Genomic DNA, 23,267 nt, shown 5'->3' on the forward strand with positions numbered 1-23,267 from the left:
TTTTTCAGTATAAAACCCTCCACTTCCTCCCTTCCCAACCAGATAGCATGCGTTCTATCAATATATTCTAAGCTCGGAAGTGTTCCGTGGCCAAATTAGTTTGGGAAATGCTGGTTTAGGGTAAGGCTCACTGATTAACTGGTTAAACATTCACATCCCTAATCCCAACACTTTGTTTCCTGTCTTTTAACAAGTTTTCAAGCCATGAGAAATTTCTCTCATTACGCATGACTGCTTACTTTACTGAAAGCCATTGGAATGGCACCCAGTCAAAGGCTTTCTGAGAGTCCAAGTACACTAAATCCACTGGATCACTCTCATCCTTTTGCTTGTTGTCATCCTCAGACTCTAACAAATTGGTGAGGCATGATCTCCCCCTTGTTGACTCTGCCTCAACATATCATAGTCGTCTATGTGTCTGATGCTTCTGTTCTTCACTGTAATTTGAACCTATATGCCGGACACTGAAGTTAGGCCCATTGACCTGTGATAGCCAGTATCACCTCTAGAGCCCTTTTTTAAAAAAATCAGGGTAATATTATCTATCCTCCAGATACCTCGTACAGAGAATGCTTTAAATGAGGGGTGGGGAAACTGCGCCCCACAAGCTGACTCCAGTCCCTGGTGTTACCTAGACAGCGAGGGGCTGTAACTAATCCCACCAATTTACAAGTTTGACCCCGCTCTCCATTTCTTATTTACCGGGCAATGATCAATTCACAAACTAAAGATGAACAAAGAACAGTAACTTTATTAAACACCAAGTTAAACGATCAATATTGTTAGAATTCCAGTTGTCAAAACTATTTACACCAACCCAGGTAAGTGTTATCCCAGCCCCTTCCCACACTATACCACAGTCCATGCTGGCAGGCAGGCAGGCAGGCAGTGATGACACACAGTGAGAGGGACTCAGGACTCACACAGGCAAGACACACAAACAGGACCACAATCAGAGATGACACCACACTCAGGAATGGATCCTTCCACTCTTCTTTCTTCTATTCTCGACACACAGTCCTGTGTGCTGAATGCCTAAATATACTATCTGTTCCGGTGAGTGCGTGTATGATTAACCCTTAAGATTTAAGCTGGCCTACGAGGCCTGACAGAACTCCAACTGGAACCCTGGCCACCAGATGGCTCGTCACGCTTCCTCTGCCTTACCAGGCCTACAAGGCTTGACAGCTTGCTGTTGACCTAGCGACCTCCATAGAAGACCCCAGAGTGAGAGCCCTGAGAAGCAGGCTCTGCCCTCTTTTATAGATTCCAGTCTCTGGGCAGATTAGGATCAGGTGACCACATTTTCCCACCCTGACCTTCCTACTTAATTTTCCCACCTTAACAGAGGGCAGGAGAAGGTGACACAGCATTCTGCCACCATGTTACTCCTTCGGACTCCATTTTAAAAACAAGATGGAGTCCACATGGAGTCCATTTTGAATAGTAGACTTAAAATCACCCCAACACTGGTTTATCTTGATCTGGTCCATGGTGAGGCTCGCAGCTTTCGCCCCACCGCAGGGCCAGCCAGTGCTCGTGCTCCAGTCCTGAGACAAGTCTTTGAGCCTCAGCACCCCTCCCAGCACATGGATGGTGTGCCAGAACTAGCTCACCCTGCTGGTAGACGAATTCTTGAGCTTCATCACTCCCCTGTGGGGCTGGAGCATGAGGGGAGCTCCAGCCAGATGCCAGGGCCACGTAAGGTGTTTTGGTTCATTTTGGTTTTTGTTGTTTTGTTTTCTGCTTCTCAGTCAGGGACCAGGTCAGAGTGAGGGATTTTGTTTGCTTGTTTATTTTGTTTTTCATTTGCTTCAGTGAGGACTTTTTGGGGGCGGGGATAGGGTGAGGGGCTTGGGTTTTTTGGCTTCTTCTGCTTCTCACTTGGCCAGGGTTCAGTGGCCACCATTTGAGAAAATGTTTCCCATTCTTGATTTAAGCAACAGATTACATACATCATACATACAGCTTTGGTATTTTACATTTGATTTCCTTCATAAATCATGGGTAATACCATCTGGGTCCAAATGACTTGTTATTCTTTATCTATTGTTCCAAAACCACCTCTACTGACAACGCAGTCTTCTCAGTCCTGACTGGAGGTAGTCAGGACATGATTTTCCATCCTGTGAAATATTTGGGATATCAAAACAATGTTCTATCCCAAACTAGAATGGAGTTTAAAAATGGTTCTTGTCCATTTTGACCATTAATTTATTTGTTTGTTTATTTATTTTACAATAATTAGTTTACATTTAAAAACCAAAAGCCATTTCAACCAAAAAAATTTTTTTTTCATTTATAATTGTCAAACCAAAACATTCTGCAAATTTAGAAACTTGTTTTCCAATGTTTTTTCAAGTAAAAAATGAGTTAAGGCAGACCCTCAGCCAGAAAAAGGTTTAGGTGTTGATAAATCAGCATTTTCCAGTGCTTAAAAGGTTTCACCCAGAAATTTCCAGTTAGTTGTTTACCTGATCTGCAGCAGTTCTCATTATTCCATTCCTCAGAAACCACCACCCCGTAGCACATCTTTTCATTATAGTCTTTGGTTCCCACACACTTTGCTGCCTATGTACCTTCAGCCAAGCTAGCAACACATCTTACTTTTCCAGGCCTGCACTCTCTGACAGCTGTGCCAATATATATCAATCCCACCCCAGTAGTACCCAGTGCAATTCCAGCCCTAGACCTCCACATAAAAGCTCTCAGTCTGACAGTAAGACAGTAAAAGTTGTGTTATCTGGCCTGGGACCAGTCGGAAAGTTCTGTAAATCAGCACGTCCAATCTTCAAAGAGAGACTGGTTTATAGTCCAGTTGGCAGGGGCTGGCAGGCTCCCCATGCGGGTCTGTGTGGCTCCCCACAAGTGGTGACGAGTCCATGCTGCTTCTAGGAGAAGAACGGCCACAGGGGCACTGTGTGCTGCTCCTGCCCTGCCCCTAGTGCTGACTCCACAGCTCCCATTGGTCTGGAACCACAGCCAATGGGAGCTGTGCAGGTGGTGCCTGTGGGCATGAGGGCCTAAGGGACATAGGGACCTGGCAACTGCTTTCTGACAATGAAAGCACCATTGGGACCTCACAACCCAGCCCCCTGCACCAGTCTGGAGTCCCCTCCCACACCTGAACTCCCTCCCAGATCCTGCACGGTCACACACTCATCAGCCCCTTACCACAACATGGAGCCTTTCCTGTACCCCAAACCTCTCAACCCCCCCGATCCTAGAGCCTGCACCCCAACCAAAGCCCTTACTCGCTCCTTCACTACAGCCCCTTACCCCAGACTGCATCCGAAGCCCCTCATTTCTGGCCCCACACCACAGAGCTACACCCCAAACCCAGAGCCTACACCATTTCCCACATCCTGTGCCCCTGCCTCATCGCAGAGGCCCGTCCCACACTTCGATCTCTTAGCTAACCAGAGTATTTGATTAACTGGCACCACCTCCCATCCCCCCAATATACCAGATAACAGAGCTTTTAATGTAGCTAAGGCTACGTCTACACGTGCAGCCAACATCGAAATAGGCTATTTCGATGAATAACGTCTACACGTCCTGCAGGGCCGGCAACGTCGATGTTCAACTTCGACGTTGCTCAGCCCAACATCGAAATAGGCGCTGCGAGGGAACGTCTACACGCCCAAGTAGCACACATCGAAATAGGGATGCCAGGCACAGCTGCACACAGGGTCAACGGGTGGACTAGCGCTTCCGGGGCAACAGCTAGCCGCTCCCTTAAAGGGCCCCTCCCACATACACTCAGCCTGCACAGCACGCGGTCTGAGGAGCCATATAGGAACACAGACCCCGGGCGCCGCAGTCATGGACCCCCAGCAGCAGCAGCAGCAGCAGCTAGAGGTCCACCCAGCCCTCCCGGCAGGAGCAGGGCTTGCCCTGGCTCATGCCATGTGGGAGGCAGCTGAGCATCTTCTTGCCCCAGGGGAGGAGATGCCCCCAGGGCAGCAGGGCTCAGCCCCTACCCCTGCAGCACCCCGCTCCACCCCCCGCCTCACACGCTGGCGGCTGTGGAGCTACCCCACCAGCACCGACTGGTGGGAGCGGCTGATGCTTGGGGAGTGGGACGACGACCACTGGTTCAGGAACTTCAGGATGACCCGCCAGGCATTCCTGGAGCTGTGCCAGTGGCTCACCCCCGCACTCAGGCACCGGGACACTGCCATGCGGCGTGCCGTCCCTGTGGAGAAACGGGTCGGCATCGCTGTCTGGAAGCTGGCCACTCCGGACAGCTACCGATCCGTGGGGCAGCAGTTTGGTGTCGGAAAGGCCACCGTCGGGGCTGTCTTCATGGAGGTAAGAGAACCCACAGGGGGAGGCCAGGGCAGGGCAGGGGGGCCAGGGCAGGGCACGGGGGCCAGGGCAGGGCAGGGGGGGCAGGGCAGGCCAGGGCAGGGCAGGGCAGGGGGGGCAGGGCAGGGCACGGGGGCCAGGGCAGGGCAGGGGGGGCAGGGCAGGCCAGGGCAGGGCAGGCCAGGGCAGGGCACGGGGGCCAGGGCAGGGCAGGGGGGGCAGGGCGGCCAGGGCAGGGCCGGGCCACGCACACCCTGCTCACCCCTCATTGGGGCTGTCCCATGTGCTTTCTCTGCAGGTCGTGCGTGCCATCAACGCCATGCTTCTGCACAGGCTCATGAGGCTGGGGGACCCACGTGCCACTGTCGCCGCCTTTGCCACCCTGGGCTTCCCCAACTGCTTCGGGGCTCTGGATGGGACTCACATCCCCATCCGCGCCCCGGACCACAGTGGAGGCCGATACCTCAATCGGAAGGGCTACCATTCAGTCGTCCTGCAGGCCTTGGTGGACAGCCGGGGACGGTTCCAGGACATTTACATGGGCTGGCCTGGCAGCACCCACGACGCCCGGGTTTTCCGGAACTCGGGCCTGTGCCGCCGGCTGGAGGCGGGGACCTACATCCCCCAGCGGGAGATCCCTCTGGGGGACACCACCATGCCCTTCTGCCTCATCGCAGATGCGGCCTACCCCCTCCAGCCGTGGCTCATGCGCCCCTACACGGGCCACCTCTCCGCCAGCCAGGAGCGCTTCAACGAGCGCCTGAACCGTGCACGCCAGGTGGTGGAGCGCTCATTTGGCCACCTCAAGGGACGCTGGCGATGTCTCCTGACCCGCCTGGATGCCAGCCCCAACAACATCCCCCAGATTGTGGGTGCCTGCTGCGCCCTGCACAACCTCGTGGAGAGCAAGGGGGAGAGCTTTCTTCAGGGCTGGGCGCCGGAGGCCGGCAGGGCACACGTGCAGCCACCTGCTGCCCCCAGTCGGCAGGTGGACCCAGAGGGGACCCGGGTCCGGGAGGCCCTGCGGGCCCACTTCGACCAACAGACTGCGGGGTGAACTCTGCCCAGGCCCCCTACTGCCCGCCCCTTCCTCCCCCACACTCCTGCCCCAACGCCCACACCATGGAGCACCCCACCGCCCCCCCCCCACTTGTCCAGGAGAAATGACAGCACGAACTTGTGGGTGAACGTAAACGTTTTTTTTGTCTTAACGAATTTTTTTTTTTTAAATAAATAAATATCTGACACAGAAACCAAAAAGAAGGAGGGACAAACGTTCAAGCAAATCAAGATGGGCACAAATAAAACAATGCAACCACAAAGCAAATAAAAAAGTGTGCACCATCAACAAAAAAGAAAAGCAGGGAGGAGAATGGGGCGAACTATTTACCGACGGGGGACGGGGCAAACGGGCACCAAAATAAAGCAGTCCAACAAAAGTATGTCCAACAAGGGGGGAGGGGGGCCACGTCCCGGGCCCCTCGCCCCTACAGCACAGCACTGGGCGTGCCCGGCCGGGAGCTCCGCCGGGCCTGTAGTCTGGTCCGCGGCTGGGTGGGAGCGGGCTGAACCGGAAGGTACCGGCGCCAGCGAGTCTCGGGTGGCTCCAGGGGTCCCTCGGCGCGGTGGCCCTCGCGGGGAGGTGGTGGGGCGACGGCGGACGGCTCGGCGACGGCTGGAGCAGCTGGTGGTGGGGCTGCAGGAGCGGGCATGGCGGGCGGTGGCTCGGCCGGCGCGGCATGGGGGGCCAGGTAGTCAACCAGCCGGTTGAAGGTCTGCATATAGGCCCCCCATGCCTCCTTGCGCCAGGCCAGCGCCTGCTCCTGCAGCCGGAGGTGCTGCTCCGACACCTCCAGCTGCCGGCGGAGGATGGCCAGCAGCTGGGGGTCCGTTGCCTCCGCCGGTAGCAGGCACGGAGTCCGCCGTCTTGCCCTCCGCGGGGCTGGTTGTTCCTCCGCCGAGGGGCTGCCCTGGAGCTAGGGTCCCGGAGGGCTCTCCGGGACAACCAAGGCCTCGCCGGCGCTCTCTTCCGGTCCTTCGGATGGTGCAGGTGCAGGTGCAGGACACAGGAGAGGAGGGGGGGAAGAAGAATGGAGACAGGCGTTAGTGTGGGCCCCAAGCCGTGACCTTTGTCCCCCCCGCCCTGTGCTGCAGGTTCCCCATCCCCGTCCCCGGGAGATGCTGCTGTGATGGATGGGGTTCAGGGGTCCCCCTGCCCTGCACCCCGTCCCCTGGTGGGAGCGACTCTCACTTCACCCCGCAGGGTCTGAGAGCAGGAGAGCTTTCTTAGGCCACAGATGGCCAGTTTCTGGCAGGAGTGACAGCACCAGCTGTCGGAAGAGACAGTCCTTCCAACCTGTCGTGGGGAGAAGACCCCAAGGGGGGCCCCTCTGGGATGCAGCTTTCCCCGTCCTCTGGCTGGCTGCCTACCAGCTCTCCCTTCCCCTAGCCTCTACCTGTGGCCCCCGCCCTCGCCCCCCAATTCCAAGCCAGCTCGGCTCCTCCCTCCTGTTTGCTCAGGGCAGAGGCGTCACCTGCCAGCTGTAGCGCCAGGATCCTCCTTTGGCCCTGGGAGCTCCTTGGCTCTGGTGGCTCATATGTAGGCTGAGTCTCCCTTTGGCACTCCCCCCACTCCATCACATGCTGCTGCTGCTGTGGGGTGTCCCACCCCCTCCGCCCGGGGGCCCCTCAAGGTTCCGCTCCCCCGTGGCCCGGGGATGGGGCATGGCACTGTCATGCAGGGTGGCGGGGGGCAGGGACTGATGGCTGCAGTGGTGTGAGGGCCATGGCCCTGGTGTCCTTGGGGCCATGGCCATGTGAGCGTGTGGGGGGCCCTGGACACATCTCTGTTACCCCCGCCCCTCAAGCCCAGGGGTGTCCACCAGAGAGGGGTACCTACCTGTGGGTCCGCTCCCACGGTCCGGAGATCCCCGGGGGTCGGAGGCCCTGCTGCTGCTCCGGGATGGCAGGAGGAGGATCTGCAGGCTGGATTCTGTGGAGGAGGAGCCCCCCTCCTCTTCCTCCTCCTCCTCCTGCCGCGATGTCCCGGGGATGGCCTCCGGGGGGGGCCCCCGGGGTGCGGGGCTTGCCTCCGGGTCGGACTCCGGCTGCAGGGCCTGCTGGGGCTCGTCAGCCGAGGTGTCAAGGGTGGCCGGAGGGGAGGAGGTGTGCCAGGAGCCCAGGATGTCCCTGAGCTCCCTGTAAAAGGGGCAAGTGACGGGGGCGGCCCCAGATCGGCTGGCCGCATCCCGGGCCCAGGCATAACCCTGCCGCAGCTCCTTCACCTTACTGCGCACATGGTCAGGAGTGCGGGCAGGGTGACCCCGGGCAGCCAGGCCGTCGGCCAGCCGAGTGAACGCATCCGCGTTCCGCCTCTTGCTCCCCATTACCTGGAGCACCTCCTCCTCGCTCCAGAGCCCCAGCAGGTCCCGCAGCTCAGCCTCCGTCCAAGAGGGGCCCCGCTGCCGCTTCCCAGACTGGCTGGTCCTCTGGCTGATCTGGCTGCCCTGGGGGGGGGTCCCCTGGGGGCGCTGGGGGGGCTGCTGGGCAGCCATGGCCGGTGTCAGGGGCTGAGGACTGTGCAGGCTCGCCGCGTGTGCAGGCAGGAGCCTGCACGTTGCCTCAGCCTCCTGCAGTCAGGGCGGGGGAGGGGACCTTTAAGGGGCCGCTCCACGCGGCCACCAGTGAGCTGAGGGGCTGGAGAGAGCGTCTCTCAACCCCCCAGCTGATGGCCGCCATGGAGGACCCGGCAATTTCGACGTTGCGGGACGCGGATCGTCTACACTGTCCCTACTTCGACGTTGAACGTCGAAGTAGGGCGCTATTCCTATCTCCTCATGAGGTTAGCGACTTCGACATCTCGCCGCCTAACGTCGAAGTTAACTTCGAAATAGCGCCCGACGCGTGTAGACGTGACGGGCGCTATTTCGAAGTTGGTGCCGCTACTTCGAAGTAGCGTGCACGTGTAGACGCAGCCTAAGTGAAACATAGGACGCTCTGCATATAGGTTGAGGAACATTGACTGAATTATCTGACCAGTTAGCTACAGCAAGGTTATTTAAATTCAGCCAAAAGAGAGACCTGAACCTTCTTTTCTGGAGATATTTAGGTTTATTACTTAAATTAAAACAAAATAATAATTGCACAAATTCAGGGAAATCACATTCTGCTTTATTTAGTAAAATGTAATGTTTTAGGTCGTGCAGCCTCAGATAACAAATCAACTCCAAGACCCAGAGAGATATGTAAGGGAACCTCAGCATGGTATCAAGGCCAGATCTGGCGGAGAGAACCATATATTAAGAAGGCAGAAACAGTTGCCAGGGAAACATACCTGTCAGAGTTTGCATAAACTGGGGGCATGTTTTGACACTGCAGTTTTATCATATTGCCCCTTGTGCTACCTGTAGCAACGGGCAGGGGTAGCCCAGAAAGACTAATGCAATAGAGTGCCATGACTCCCAGAGTCTTACGATGAGAGGGGTCTGAACAGGCAAGTGAGAAGAAGAGAGAGATAACAAGATGAGAAAGTGCAGATATATATGGAATGGAGAAAGGTTGATCCTGCTTGACTTGGCCTCATAATCCTACTGTCCCATGACCACCGGAGATGTTGGAGCACAGTGAATGTTTTTTACACTGAGTGCAGGTGGCACTGGGCAGAGCCCACAGTATTTTATCTGGTGACTGAGAGGTGAGTCAAAGCTCCGTCTTCTCCTCCTGGCTGCGATCTTCTTTCTGAAATAGAGCAAAGGCAAGAAAGCTGGGTTGAGACATCATGGTGTTCAGCAAAGGGGCAAAAGGAGAAGAATATTTAAATTCATGCTTCAACATTCTCTGTTGCCAAACTACCCCCTCCCATTTCAATCACTTGGAGGAACATCACATGCCTTGGGTTCTCTGGCACACAACGGCTTTTAGTGCAGCAAGATGAACCATTATAAAAGCAATAGCAGCCCAGGACTGAGTGACAATGGTAGTTAAATCTTCCGTCCTACCACAGGGGGGTGGTGTTTAATCACTGGTTGACTTGGCCAAGCTTGGGATACCCTGATTGCAAAGGTTTGGGGTGAATTTTCAGTCTAAAACCACCTTGAATCCTTGATCACCTTATAGTTGTATTCAATGTCCAGACACATTTACCTCTGCTAGGGATCCCTGCATCTTGGAATCATAGAACACTAGAACAGGAAGGAACCTTGAGAGGTCATCAAGACCAGTCCCCTGTCCTCATGGCAGGACCAAGCACCATCTAGAGTCTCTAGACCATCCCTGATAGATGTCTGTCTAACATCTGCTCTTAAATATCTTCAGTGATGGAGATTCCACAACCTCCCTAAGCCACTTATTCCAGTGTTTAACCACCCTGACAGTTAGAAAGTTTTTCCTAAGGTCCAACCTAAATCTCCCTGGCTGTAGTTTAAGCCCATTGCTTCTTGTCCTATCTTCAGAGGCCAAGGAGAACAATTTTTCTCTAGCCTCCGTGTAACCCTCTTTTAGGTACTTGTAAACCACTATCATGTCCCTCCTCAGTCTTCGCTTTTCCAAACTAAACAAGCCCAGTTCTTTCAGTCTTCCCTCACGGTTCATGTTCTCTAAACCTTTAATCATTCTTGTTGCTCTTCTCTAGATCTTCTCCAATTTCTCCACATCTTTCTTGAAATGTGGTGCCCAGAACTGGACACAATAGTTCAAATGAGGCCTGATCAGCACAGAGTAGAGTAGAAGAATGACTTCTTGTGTCTTGCTCACAGAACTCCTATTAATGTGTAAGGAATGTGCCAGTAGGAGCTCAATACTGCTCAAGGATTTGAGGAACGTGTCCTTTAGAGATCATTTGCATGAAAATGCAAAGGTGTGCATATATAATGCCTTGTAAACAAAGCCTGATGGGAGCAGGTGAAGCATTGAAGTTTCATCTATTGTAAACAACGTGTTGTAAAGTCACAATTTATGCTATCACCCAGTGTAAGAACTGTGGAGTCTCACCAATGCTTGAAGTTGTTATGAGGGTACAGGGAAGTCATCACTGCTGTGTAAGATATGGATCACACAGGGCTCCCTCCATCTAAGCATTGTGAGGTTGAAAGCAGGAGCGATAGTGGTTGAATTAAGAGTCTGGGAGCCTTTTGGCCATACAGCTGTAAGACTGGTTTGACTAGTTCATCCCCCTCATCTCCCCCAGCTGTTCAATAATAGATCAAAAGCTGGGTCTATAGTAATTTTGTGAGAATCCACCTTGGTGGATATTGAGATGCTGTGGCTAGGCCCAGAGCTGAATACCACTATGAGCTAAAATCACTGGTAGCTAAAGCCACAGAGAGCTGGAATCACAGGGTTTTGCCGACAGCAAAACCCAAAAAACAGTGGACAAACAGCCAGCACAGCACAGTGGACAGGTGGCTGGCAGGAGAAAGTGGCCGGTGAGAGAAGCAGCAGCTGGCTGGCAGGAGTGACCGGCAGCTAGTAGGAGAAGCAGCGGGCAGCGGGCTACTGGCAGGAGCGACCGGTGGGTAGCCAGTGGCGCAGCTGGCAGAGGCAAGTGGAACTCCAGACCAGCACAAAGGTGGCATTGCCTCAGGCCCAATGAGGGGATACATCAGGGTAATGTGTCAGGGTCTGCATGGACTGGACAGAGTTTTAAGTGGGGCATTTGAAGCGGGGTATGGAGAAAGTTTGGGTGTGTGGATTGGTTGTTTATAGTATTGGACTGGTGTGCCTGAGAGACAAAGGACACTGCTCAAGCTATTTGAGCTGGGACAGTTACTTGAGGGTTGATTATGAACTCTGGGTGTGGTATCTTCCCAACCTTATTCCATATGACTTTTTTGCCTCTTTCATTGTTTCTTTTCCACACTCAGACTCTGTGTTTGCAAGTGGGGAAGCATTGCCTCTCCAAGGCACCCAGGGGTGTGTGAATTTCCCAGGCTACTAGGTGGGGGCTCGAGCCGGTTCTATGTAAGATGGATGAAAAGGAACCCCTAGATGTTGAACCGGGGCCTGGTTGCTGCCAGCTTCTTCCAGCAGAAGGGTTACAAATGCATCCCAGAATCATGTTTGATGCAGCTCTACTCCATTTCACCAGGCACTGTTCTCAGATGCTCTCTTAAATGTGACTCTTACATCAGGTGTGAAGTCAGGGAGAGAACATGGCCTCGGCTACAAGGTAAAAGTTGGGTTTGGAGACCCTCCGTCTGACCTCAATCGGCAGTACTATCTTTGAGACCTGATGTGCCAAGAGTGGTGGAAGAAAGGGCAGAGAAGAGGAAAGTTGCTGAGAGATAAGATTGTCCTGCTCAGAAATGAATGAACAGGAATGTTCTCCCACATACTGGGCACTCACCTTCTGCTTTCTTTCTAAAAAGCCCTTGCAGAAGTCCTGCACACGCTCCACTGAGACCTCACTCAGCGGCATCACATCCTGCTCCTCATCTGGGACGTGGAATATAGCCAGAGCTGGCAGCTGTGACTTTTTCAGGCCGAAGAATGACATCACACGCTCATTGCCCTTCACATTGCTGTCCACCAGGACAAAAAGGATCTGTATTGGAGAGAGAAAGCACACCAGAGAGTCTGAAGCAGAGCAGACACACACTCTGTTACTGAGACTTAGTATCACACCGCTGTAATGAACTGTAGATACTAGACTTCTACAGCCACATTGATAGATTGGCAGAATACAGCCTCTCCTCCAGTTGCCAGGATAACAACAACCATCTTGCCTCTGTATCCAGCACTGCATGGAGTGGACTGAAGGCAGAGCTACAAAGTCAAGACGAAAAGTTAAAGTAAGGAGGAGCTTAGTTAAACAAATTAAAAGGCAGAGTGACTAAAGTAAAATCTCTGCAAGCTTCATGGAAACTTTGCAAAGTCACCACAATAAAGGCCCAACTTAAATGTATTCCCCAAATTAAAAAACACAGTAAGAGACCCAAAAAAGTGACACCGTGGCTTAACAACCATGTAAAAGAAGGAGCAACACAAAAGGACATCTTTTAAAAAGTGGAAGTCAAATCCTAGTGAAAAAATAAAGAGGAGCATAAACACTGCCAAATTAAGTGTAAAAATGTAATAAGAAGAAGCCAAAAAGGAGTTGAAGAACAGCTAGCCAAAAACTCAAAAAAGTAATACCAAAATGTCTTTAAGTACATCAGAAATAGGAACTCCACTAAACAACCAGTGGGGCACCTAGACGATTGAGATACAAAAGGAGTATTCAAAGAGGACAAAGTCATTGCAGAGAAACTAAATGAATATTTTCCTTCCATCTTCATGGCTGAGGATGTTAGGAGATTCCCAAACCTGAGCTGTCCTTTGTAAGTAACAAATCTGAGGAATTGTACCAGATTTGAGTGTCATTAGAGGAGGTTTTGGAACTAACTGATAAACTTAACAGTAACAAGTCACCGGGACCATATGGCATTCACCCAAGAGTTCTGAAAGAACTCCAATGTGAAATTGTGGAACTATTAACTGTGGTTTGTAAGTAGTAGTAGTAGGCATCCTTCAGTCTGCATAGACTATGGATCGCGCACTTTATAGTTTCAATTGAGGACTTCATTTACAGCATCTACTGTGACTATGAAGACCCACACGAGAGTGACAGTCCTTGCTGCATCTCTTGCAGATGTGGTGGGTGTCTGGCAAGTCCTTAGTGTGCTTTCTGTGCGCTCGCTTCTCCTCTGCTAGCTGTCTGATCCTCATCTCGCCCTTCTGAAGGCCCTTGTGTAACCCCTGCCTCCATCTGCTGCAGTCGTTCGCTGTTCTTCCCAGTTGTCCAGCTCGATGTCTACCTTTCTGAGGTCTCTCTTGCAGACATCTTTGTAGTGCAACTGGGGGTGTCCAGGAGGTCTTTTGCCAGAGGCTAGCTCACCATACAGGATGTCTTTTGGAATCCTTCCGTCATTCATCCTGTGGACGTGGCCAAGCCAGCGGAGCCGACGCTGCCTGAGGAGGGTGTGCATGGTTGGGATTCCAGCTTGCTCGAGGACGGCGGTGTTGGTCACTCTGTCCTTCCATGATATTCCAAGGATACGCCTGAGGCAGCGCAAGTGGAAGACGTTCAGCCTCTTTTCTTGGCGGGCATACAGGGTCCAAGTCTCGCTGCCATAAAGGAGGGTGCTGAGGATGCAGGCTCTGCAGACTTGCATTTTGGTGTGAATGTACAGCTTGTTGTTATTCCACACTCTCTTGCTGAGTCTGGACAGAGTTGTGGCTGCTTTTCCGATCCTCCTATTTAGCTCAGTGTCCAACAACAGGGTGTGGTTTGTAAACTATTGTTTAAATCAGCTTCTGTACCCAGTGACTGGAAGATAGCTAATGTAACACCAATATTTAAAAAGGGCTCTAGAGGTGATCCTGGCAATTACAGACCAGTAAGTCTAACATCAGTGTCAAGCAAATTAGTTGAAACAATAGTAAAGAATAAAATTGTCAGACATAGAGAAGAACAAGTATCTGAGGGGTACCCATGTTAATCTGTATCCACCAAAACAACTAGAACCCAGCAAATTTGCAGATATCTGCTTTATATCCATGGATCTGGAGAAAGGGGTAAACAGTGAGGTGGCAACGTTTGCAGATGATACTAACATGCTCAAGATAGTTAAGACTAAAGCAGACTGAAGAACTTCAGAAGGATCTCACAAAACTAAGTGATTGGGCAACAAAATGGCAAAATGAAATTTAATGTGGATAAATGTAAAGTAATGCACATTGGAAAAAATAACTCCAACTATACATACAATATAATGGGGACTAATTAGGTACAACTCATCAGGAAAGAGATCTTGGAGTCATTGTGGATGAAAATATCCACACAGTGTGCAGCAGCAGCCAAAAAAGCAAACAGGATATTAGGAATCCTTAAAAACTGATAGAGATCAAGATGAAGAATATCTTCTTGCCTTGATATCAAATCATGGTACACCCACATCTTGAATACTACATACAGATGTGGTCTCCCCATCTCAAAAATATATTGGCATAAGAAAAAATTCCAAAAAAAAAGCAACTAAAATGACTAGGGGTTTGGAACGGGTCCCATATGAAGAGATGTTAAAGAGACTAAGTCTTTTCAGTATAGAAAAGAGGAAATTGGGGAGACATGATAGAGGTATATAAGATCATGAGTGGTGTGGAGAAAGTGCATAAGGAAAAGTTATTTACTCATTCCCTTAATATCAGAACTAGAGGTCACCAACTGAAATTAATGGAACAGGTTTAAAACAAATAAAAGGAAGTTCTTCACACAGTCAACCTGTGGAACTCCTTGCCAGAGGAGGCTGTGAATGGTAGGACTATACCGGTTTAGAAAATAGCCAGACAAATTCATGGAGGTTAGGTCCATGAATGGCTGTTAGCCAGGATGGGTAAGGAATGGTGTTTGTCAAAGGCTAGAGATGGACAGCAGGAGAGAGATCACTTGATTGTTACCTGTTCCATTCACTCCCTGTGGAGCACCTGGCTTTGGTCACTGTTGGCAGACAGGATGCTGAACTGGACGGACCTTTGGTCTGACCCGGTATGGCCATTCTTATGTTCTTAAGCTGCTGTGCCCCCATACAGCACACCAGTAAGAGACTGGTGGCCACATGCCTTGCTCCCAGCCAGTCCCACTGTTCGGGCTGCCAGAAGTCACCTGCCACCCCAAGGATCATGCAACACAGTGTCTGTACTCCCAGTCCCAAGCTCCCTCATGCTTTACCAGCCTTCTGTCCTGAGGGCCCCCCGGCCCACACACACACACACACCACCCCCTTCGCTGACTCCTTCACCCCTTCTACTCTGAGCCCCACATACCTTGCCCGCAGCCCCCATACCTCTCAATCCCCTGTCCTGCTGAAGTCAATACTAGTTTATACTAGCAATATAGTAAATTATAAACTCAAAATTAATGCTGAGCTGATTATAGTATATGACTTATGTATCCTTAAGCTTCCATTCTCTGAATATCTCTCAATCTTCAAACTTACCTACACATGCCAGAAGTTTTCACTATTGACACAAATGCCCAAAATATGAAATGGCTGTGTTTTGTTGAATACTTCAGCATAGCTGACACACTGTATTTGATGATGATGATAAATATGTTTTAAGATTGTTTTCTCACTGTGTGAACCAAATGAAGCAGTTTTGTAATTGCATACATGTTTCCACACACTTATGCAATAACTACAGAATTGTGTGTTCAAATGAGACCTGCCTATATTGCACAGGAAGAATGTCTTTTGCACTTAACTTCTTGCATCTGCTGTGTGGACAGGCAAAGATGAGTTTTCATTATTCTAATGGTACTGAAACCTCTTTCAGAATTAGCCTTTAAATGGAGGAAACAAAGTAAAATGACGTCTTTTGAAACAGGGCAGTCTTTTCAAGGCACATAGCTACTTCAGCAGTTCTGCCAAAAAGGAACATGGTCCACTCACTGGTCCGGTGAGTGTGTCAATACCTCAGACTCATATTTTAAGTCATCCAATAATTCATCTTAGGTTTTTTTCAGATGTTGTAGATACCAAGCATGAAGCCAATTCTGTTACCAGGCCCCTGACAGGTCTGGTATGAGGCTAGATCTGAAAATGCCCTTTGCATTTTTGAACAAGTGATCATCAGGGAGAAATTCTTCAGCATTTGCACAAGGTATGCATTTAAAACAGTCTGTGTCCACAAAAATTCATCTTGGTAGAAGTCCTTAAAAATGTTATCCTCACTCTTTCAAGTTCTTTCTCATGATGTCCAACTTCTGATAAGAAAATAAGTTGTTATGGTCATTCAGAACTGAGAGATCATTCTCCTATTGAGCATTACCCCGTTGTGTAGCTGAATGTTTCAGTTTTCAAGCATTCTGTTCAAGAACCTGTGGCTATCTTCAGGTAGTGTGACCAGATGGGTTGGGTATCTGTATTTGTAGGTCTGGTATTAAATACAAACATGGATTGAATGTATAGCTGAGGAAGATGGAGATTAGTTGGATATGGTTGTGCAAGTTTAGAAAGCAATTCCACTTTTGCTGGCCTTTTCTCTCTGAAAAGAAAATTGGAAAAGAGGGAAGCCCTCTTATCCCCCGTTTGACTGGTTACTTTTAGGAATTTTGGCTCCCTTATGGGAACATGCTTTATCATTCTGAGTGGGATTCACTGGCAAAGTGGGCAAATACTCCTGCTTGTGCTGGCTCTGGTTGTTTTGCTCCAAATTACAAGTCCAAAATCGGTCATCAGCTTTTTCAACAGTGAAAGAGCTTTGCTTCAGCTAGCTGCTGAGTGAAATATCTGCACCCCATGTATACAATATTTGGATTTACTTCTTTTAGCCATGAGTTGTGCCTCCCAGTCATAGAGCCATAGGCTTTGATCTTGAGCAAGATAAAAGGGTTGCAGCTGGGTATGCTAAACTTTGGAAGTATTCCCATTAGATGGCCAGATGTGCCCATTCATGTTCCTGACATACAAGCCGTGTCTACACATGCACGCTACTTCGAAGTAGTGGCAGTAACTTCGAAATAGCGCCCGTCACGGCTACACGCGTTGGGCGCTATTTCGATGTTAACATCGACTTTAGGCGGCGAGATGTCGAAGCCGCTAACCCCATGAGGGGATGGGAATAGTGCCCTACTTCGACGTTCAACGTTCAACGTCGAAGTAGGGAACGTGTAGTCGTTGCGTGTCCCACAACTTCGAAATTGCGGGGTCCTCCATGGCAGCTATCAGCTGAGGGGTTGAGAGACGCTCTCTCCAGCCCCTCAGCTCAATGGTGGCCGTGTAGAGCGGCCCCTTAAAGGTCCCCACCCCCTCCCTTCCTGTGCAGGAAGCTGAGAGAGCGTGCAGGCAGCAGCAGTAACATGTGGCTAGCCTGCACACTCTTCTGCAGCCACCCACACCCCCAACCGACCTTATGGCCGCCCGGCAGCCCCCCCAGCGCCCTCAGGGAACCCCCCCCAAGGGGAGCCAGGGTTTCCAGGGCAGGAGCCAGGCCGGGAAGCGGCAGTGGGGCCCCTCCTGGACGGAGGCCGAGCTTCGGGACCTGCTGGGGCTCTAGAGCAAGCAGGAGGTGCTCCAGGTAATGGGGAGCAAGAGTCGGAACGCAGATGCATTCGCTCAGCTGGCCAATGGCCTGGCCACCCAGGGTCACCATGTCCGGAGTAAAGTGAAGGAGCTGCGGCAGGGTTACGCCTGGGCCCGGGATGCAGCCGGCCGATCTGGGGCCGCCCCCGTCACTTGCCCCTTTTACAGGGAGCTCAGGGACATCCTGGGCCCCCAGCACACCTCCTTCCCTCCAGCCACGCTTGACACCTCGGCTGAGGAGCCCCAGCAGGCCCCGGAGGTGGAGTCCGCCCCGGAGGCAAGCCCCGCACCCCGGGGGCACCTCCAGGTGCCCACCCCCGGGGCACCGGAGGAGGAGGAGGAGGGGGACTCCTCCTCCACCAACACCGACCTCCAGATCCTCCTGCCATCCCGGAGCAGCAGCCGGGCGTCCGCCCCCCGGGTGTCCCCCGACCGTGGGAGTGGACTGTCAGGTATGTACCCCCCCCGGTGCACACCCCCGGGGTTGAGGGGCGGGGGTAATAGATATGGCCAGGGTCCTCCACATGCCCAGATGACCATGGCCCCAAGGACAGCAGTGGCATGTCCCTCACAGGAGTGCATCAGCCCCTGCCTCCCCCAGCATGACAGTGCCATGCCCCATCCCCGGGGCAGGGGGGAGCGGAACCTCTAGGGTCCCCCAGGGGGAGGGGTTGGGACACCCAGCCACAGCAGCAGCAGCATGTGATGGAGTGGGGGGAGTGCAAATGTGAGACTCAGGCTAGATATGAGCAACAAGCTGAATAGCTCCCAGTGGCTAAGGATGATCCTGGGGCTACAAGTGGCAGGTTACACCTCTGCCCTGAACAAAGAGGAGTGAGAAGCCGAGCTGGGTTTGAATCGGGGGCCGCAGTTAGAGGCTAGGGGAAAGGAGACCTAGAAGGCTGCCTGCCTGAGGAGGGGGAAAGCTACACCCCCAGAGGGGCACCCCTCAGGGTCTTCTCCCTAGGACGGGTTGGAAGGACTGTCTCTGACTGCTGTACGGTCGCTTCTGGGAGAAACTGGGCATCTGTTGCCTAAGAAACCTCTCCTGTCATACCTGCTGAGTGGAGTGAGAGTCACTCCCGCCAGCGGACAGGGTGCAGTGCAGGGGGACCCTTGAACCCCATCACAGCAGCATCTCCCGGGGACAGGGATGGGGAACCTGCAGCACAGGGGTGGGGGGACAAGGGCCACGGCTCGGGGCCCACACTAACGGCTGTCTCCACTCTTCTTCCCCCCCTCCTGTGTTCCGCAGCTGCACCATCGGAAGGACCGGAGAGCGCCGGCGAGGCGTCAGTGGTCCCGGAAAGCCCTCTGGGGCCATTGCTCCAGGCCAGCCCCTCGGCGGAGGACCGACCAGCCCCACAGTGGGCAAGACGGCGGACTCAGCAGCAGCAGCAGCCGCCGGCGACAGACACCCAGCTGCTGGCCCTCCACCCCCGGCAGGTGGAGGTCGCGGAGCAGCGGCTGCGGGTGAAGCAACGCCGCCTCCACTTGCAGAAGCAGGCGCTGGCCTGGTGCCAAGAGGCATGGGGGGCCTACATGCAGGCATTCAACTGCATAGCGGACTACCTGGCCCCCCATGCCGAGCCGGCTGCCGCTGCGCCCGCCCTGCGTGCTCCACCTGCTGCGCCACCCGCTGTTCCAGTCGCCGCGCCGTCCACCGTCGCCCTGCCACCCGCCACCGAGGGCCATTCCACCGAGGGGGACCTGGGGCCAGCTGACACTCGCCGGCCATATATTCCGGTCCGCCCGGCCCCCAGCCAGCCCCGGCCAGGGCTGCGGCCGAGGCGGGGATCCCGGCCGCCCACCCCCAGTGCTGAACCGTAGGGGCGTGGGGCCCAGGCCGTGCCCCCCCCCCCCCCTTGGTATATATTCCCCCCACTTTTTTGGTTTTTTGGCCCGTACATAGTTTGTATTTATATATTTGTGACCCCTGTTTTCAATGTCTGATCCTTCCCCCCCCATGTAAATAGTTCTCCCCTTCCTTGTTATCCCTGTTTTTATATTAATATACATACATATATATAAGTTAGTTAGAATTTCTATAGTTATTATTAAGAAGAGTTCAAGTAAACATGTTTGATTTGACAAACGTGTCTGCTTTTATTTGTACAAGAAAAGTGGCGGGGGGGTGCTGTTGGGTGCTCTGTGGTGTGGGCGTAGGGGCAAGGAGTGTTGTGGAGGATGGGGGGCAGTGGGGGGGCCTGCCAGCATTCACCCCGCAGCCTCATCGAAGTGGGCCCGCAGGGCCTCCCGGACCCGGGTCCCTTCGGGGTCCACCTGGCGACTGGGGGCAGCGGGTGGCTGCACAGCGGCCCTGCCAGCCTCCACAGCCCAGCCCTGAAAGAAGGCCTCCCCCTTGCTCTCCACCAGATTGTGTAGGGCGCTGCATGCACCCACAATCTGGGGGATGTTGGTGGGGCCCACATCCAGGTGGGTGAGGAGACACCTCCAGCACCCTTTGAGGCGGCCAAATGAGCGCTCCACCACCTGGCATGCATGGTTCAGGCGCTGGTTGAAGCCTCCTGGCTGGCAGACAGATGGCCCGTGTACGGGTGCATGAGCCAGGGCCGGAGGGGGGTATGCCGCATCTGCGATGACACAGAAGGGCATGGTGGTGTCCCCCACAGGGATCTCCCGCTGGGGGATGTAGGTCCCCGCCTCCAGCCGGCGGCACAGGCCCGAGTTTTGGAATACCCGGGCGTCGTGGGTGCTGCCAGGCCAGCCCACATAAATGTCCAGGAAATGGCCCTGGCTGTCCACCAAGGCCTGGAGGACCACTGAGTGGTAGCCCGTCCGGTTGATGTAACGTCCACTGTGCTCTGGGGCACGGATGGGGATGTGAGTCCCATCCAGAGCCACAAAGCAACTGGGGAAGCCAAAGCCCGCAATGGTGGCATCTGAGTCCCCAAGCCTCACGAGCCTTTGGAGGACCATGGCGTTGATGGCGCGGACAACCTGCAGGGGAAGCACATGGGAGAACACCAATGAGGGGTGAGCAGGGTGTGTGTGGCCCTCCCCTGCCAGGGCCCCCCTCCCCTCCCCTTCCCTCCCCTCCCCTCCCCTGCCAGGGCCCCCCTCCCCTGCCAGGGCTGCCTCCCTGCCCTCCCCCCGTGGGTCCTCTTACCTCCATGAGGACAGCCCCGATGGTGGCCTTGCCGACGCCAAACTGCTGGCCCATGGATCGGTAGCTGTCTGGAGTGGCCAGCTTCCAGACAGCGATGCCGACCCGTTTCTCCACAGGGAGGGCACGCCGCATGGCGGTGTCCTGGTGCCTGAGTGCGGGGGTGAGCCACTGGCATAGCTCCAGAAATGTCTGCCAGCTCATGCAAAAGTTCCTGAGCCAGTGGTCGTCATCCCACTCTCCACGCACCAGCCGCTCCCACCAGTCGGTGCTGGTGGGTTAGCTCCACAGCCGGTGGCGTATGAGGCGGCGGGGGGGGTCGGGGTGCTGCAGTGTTGGGGGTTGCGTCCTCCTCCCCTGCGGGCAGCTCCTCCTCTGTGGCAAGGAGGTGCTCAGCTGCCTCCTGCATGGCATGGAGCAGGGCAAGCACTGCTCCTGCAGGGGCGGCTGGGTGGACCTCTGGCTGCTGCTGCTGCTGCTGCTGCTGCTGCTGCTGCTGGGGGTCCATCATGACTGCGTCGCCCGAGGTGTGCGTGCCTATGGCTCTGCAGACCGCGTGCTGCGCAGGCTGAGTGTGTCTGGGAGGGGCCCTTTAAGGGAGCGGCTAGCTGTTGCCCCGGAAGCGCTAGTCCGCCCTGTGACCCTGTCTGCAGCTGTGCCTGGCACCCTTATTTCGATGTGTGCTACTTTGGCGTGTAGACGTTCCCTCGCAGCGCCTGTTTCGATGTGGTGCTGCGCAACGTCGATGTTGAATGTCGACGTTGCCAGCCCTGGAGGACATGTAGACATTATTCATCGAAATAGGCTATTTCGATGTCGCTACATCAAAATAAGCTACTTCAATGTAGGGTTCACGTGTAGATGTAGCTACAGTGTAGCATGTCTAGGAAATAAAGGACATCCTAGCCTTTGTTTTCATACAAGAATCACACCAGGATGACTAGCAGGCTCTTGTGCCTGAGGTCCGCATTTTGATCCATACACACAGCAAAAGTGACATTAATACCCACAGCCACCCCATCATTTTGGCACCAGTGAGGATATCCTTTGTTGCTCCATGTGCCATCTTCTTGAGAACATCTGCATACCCCACCGTATTTCTTTATGAACTTCACGAGTGATTCTCTGGCTTGAAAGGGCACATTGGTTTTGTTTCTATGTTAGGTGAATACATTCTGCCTCCAAACATTTATGGTCACTTGGTTTGGTCATGAAAAATCTGACACCATCAACTGCTCAGTGGTCTGGCAGGGCTTCTCCAAACTGACAGGGAGTTGACATTAATGGCATGCTCCATGATGAATGGTTAAATCTCTGCTGAAGCTCAGATTTTGGTGCTCATCTGCTCTGCCACCTCTCAAAAGTGCTTTCAAGGTTTGTGGATAAGTAATACGCCTGCTCTCTTTTCTCTGGTGACTTATTGCTGTTGAATATATGGCTTCCTCTTCCAGCGTTTTACAATCTTCAGATTCCACACTACAGTAAAAGGAAATATATACTGGAACAATAACCCAACCAGTTACATCATGTATGAGCCAAAAGCAGTTCAAAGTACTGCCTCAGACTGTCTCTATTGGGTGGGTGGCACTTCAGGCCCTAAGCACAGGGGAATCCCAGCCAACCCCCAAATGAGCTCCTCAGCTGAGGCTTGAATTTCCTCTCAGTTAAAGCAGAAAGGAGCTCACAGTGGAGATGGCACACACTAGTGGTGATGCCTGAGTGTGGCTTCTTCTCTTCCAATCAGCAGTGTTCTCTCCATGCTCTGGTAGGTCCAGCCAGCACCAAGATCTTCCCCTCCTTCTCCAGCCAGCATGGTTGGTGGCAGGGTCTTCTTCCTGAAGTGCATGGGCATCGGCAGTGGAAGGAAGCCTCTTTGGCCTGTGGTTCCAGCTGCCTCAACCTTGCTTGGGGGTGCAGGCCCAGGCCAGGGCTCAGGTTGGTTCCTAGGGGCTGCAAGGGGCTCCAGTCAGCCCAAACCAGGCCTCAGCTGCCTGGAGGTCTCAGTGTCCCAGCCAGTCCTCTGCTTCCCATGCAGGGAGCTCTGTGCAGCCCTCTGGTTCCTCTGGAGGCTGGGTATTTATAGTCCTGGTCCTGCCTCCTGGCTTCCAGTCAGGTGACTGGGAGAAGCCAGGCTCAGTACAAAATGTCTCCAAGAAGGATTTCTCCTATGGTGGGTAGTTGGGCTGCTACTTCATTCCACTACACAGACATATAGGGCCCACTTCAGCCACACTTAACAGCCTGAAGAACCTCACTCCACAGAATCCCATGGGCTTCAATGGGTAGAGAAACTATTGCTTTCCTTTTTCATTATGTGATTTTTTTTACATATGCAGCTGAAGTTTCAGATGGCCATTTTGGAAGATCTTGTCTAATCTGTGGTGAACTAGCATCTCTACTTCTCTTCCAGCATTATTACTTTCCAGAGTCCTCTTTTCCATTGTCCACAAAGGCTATAGATTCCTTTTCCACAGATGGTCTAGGATCAAATCCTTCATTATTTTCTGTCCATGTTTCTGGTCTCTTTGTCCTGACTAATGTTAGAAACATCTTCCAATTTAATATCCTTTTGGAATGTCATTATATGCTATTTACTTCCTCTTTCAGATTATGAATGAAGATGCTTAGCCAAACCAGAGCTAACAGAATACCCCACTAGAAATTTCCACCCTCCATCCTAGGAACTGTGTATCTTCACAACTCCAATTATTCCATTTCCTGTTCTCTATCAAATATATTTTTACAGGTTTTCGTTCCATATTCTTTGTTCA

General features: G+C 52.9%; 1 protein-coding gene across 1 annotated transcript in view; it reads right to left on the reverse strand.

Moving 5' to 3' along the window:
* Window positions 1-8,477: 8,477 nt before the first annotated feature.
* Window positions 8,478-23,267, reverse strand: part of ERP27 (endoplasmic reticulum protein 27) — a 37,622-nt gene continuing 22,832 nt past the window's right edge. The window contains exons 6-7 of the mRNA XM_074983960.1: window positions 11,654-11,851; window positions 8,478-9,048 (exon numbers count right to left, since the gene is read on the reverse strand). Of these exons, the coding sequence (XP_074840061.1) occupies window positions 9,010-9,048; window positions 11,654-11,851 (237 nt within the window). The 3' untranslated portion in view covers window positions 8,478-9,009. The remainder of the gene's footprint in view (window positions 9,049-11,653; window positions 11,852-23,267) is intronic.

This window comes from Carettochelys insculpta, chromosome 1 (assembly GCF_033958435.1).
Source record: "Carettochelys insculpta isolate YL-2023 chromosome 1, ASM3395843v1, whole genome shotgun sequence".
In the NCBI taxonomy this organism is placed as follows: Eukaryota; Metazoa; Chordata; order Testudines; family Carettochelyidae; genus Carettochelys; species Carettochelys insculpta.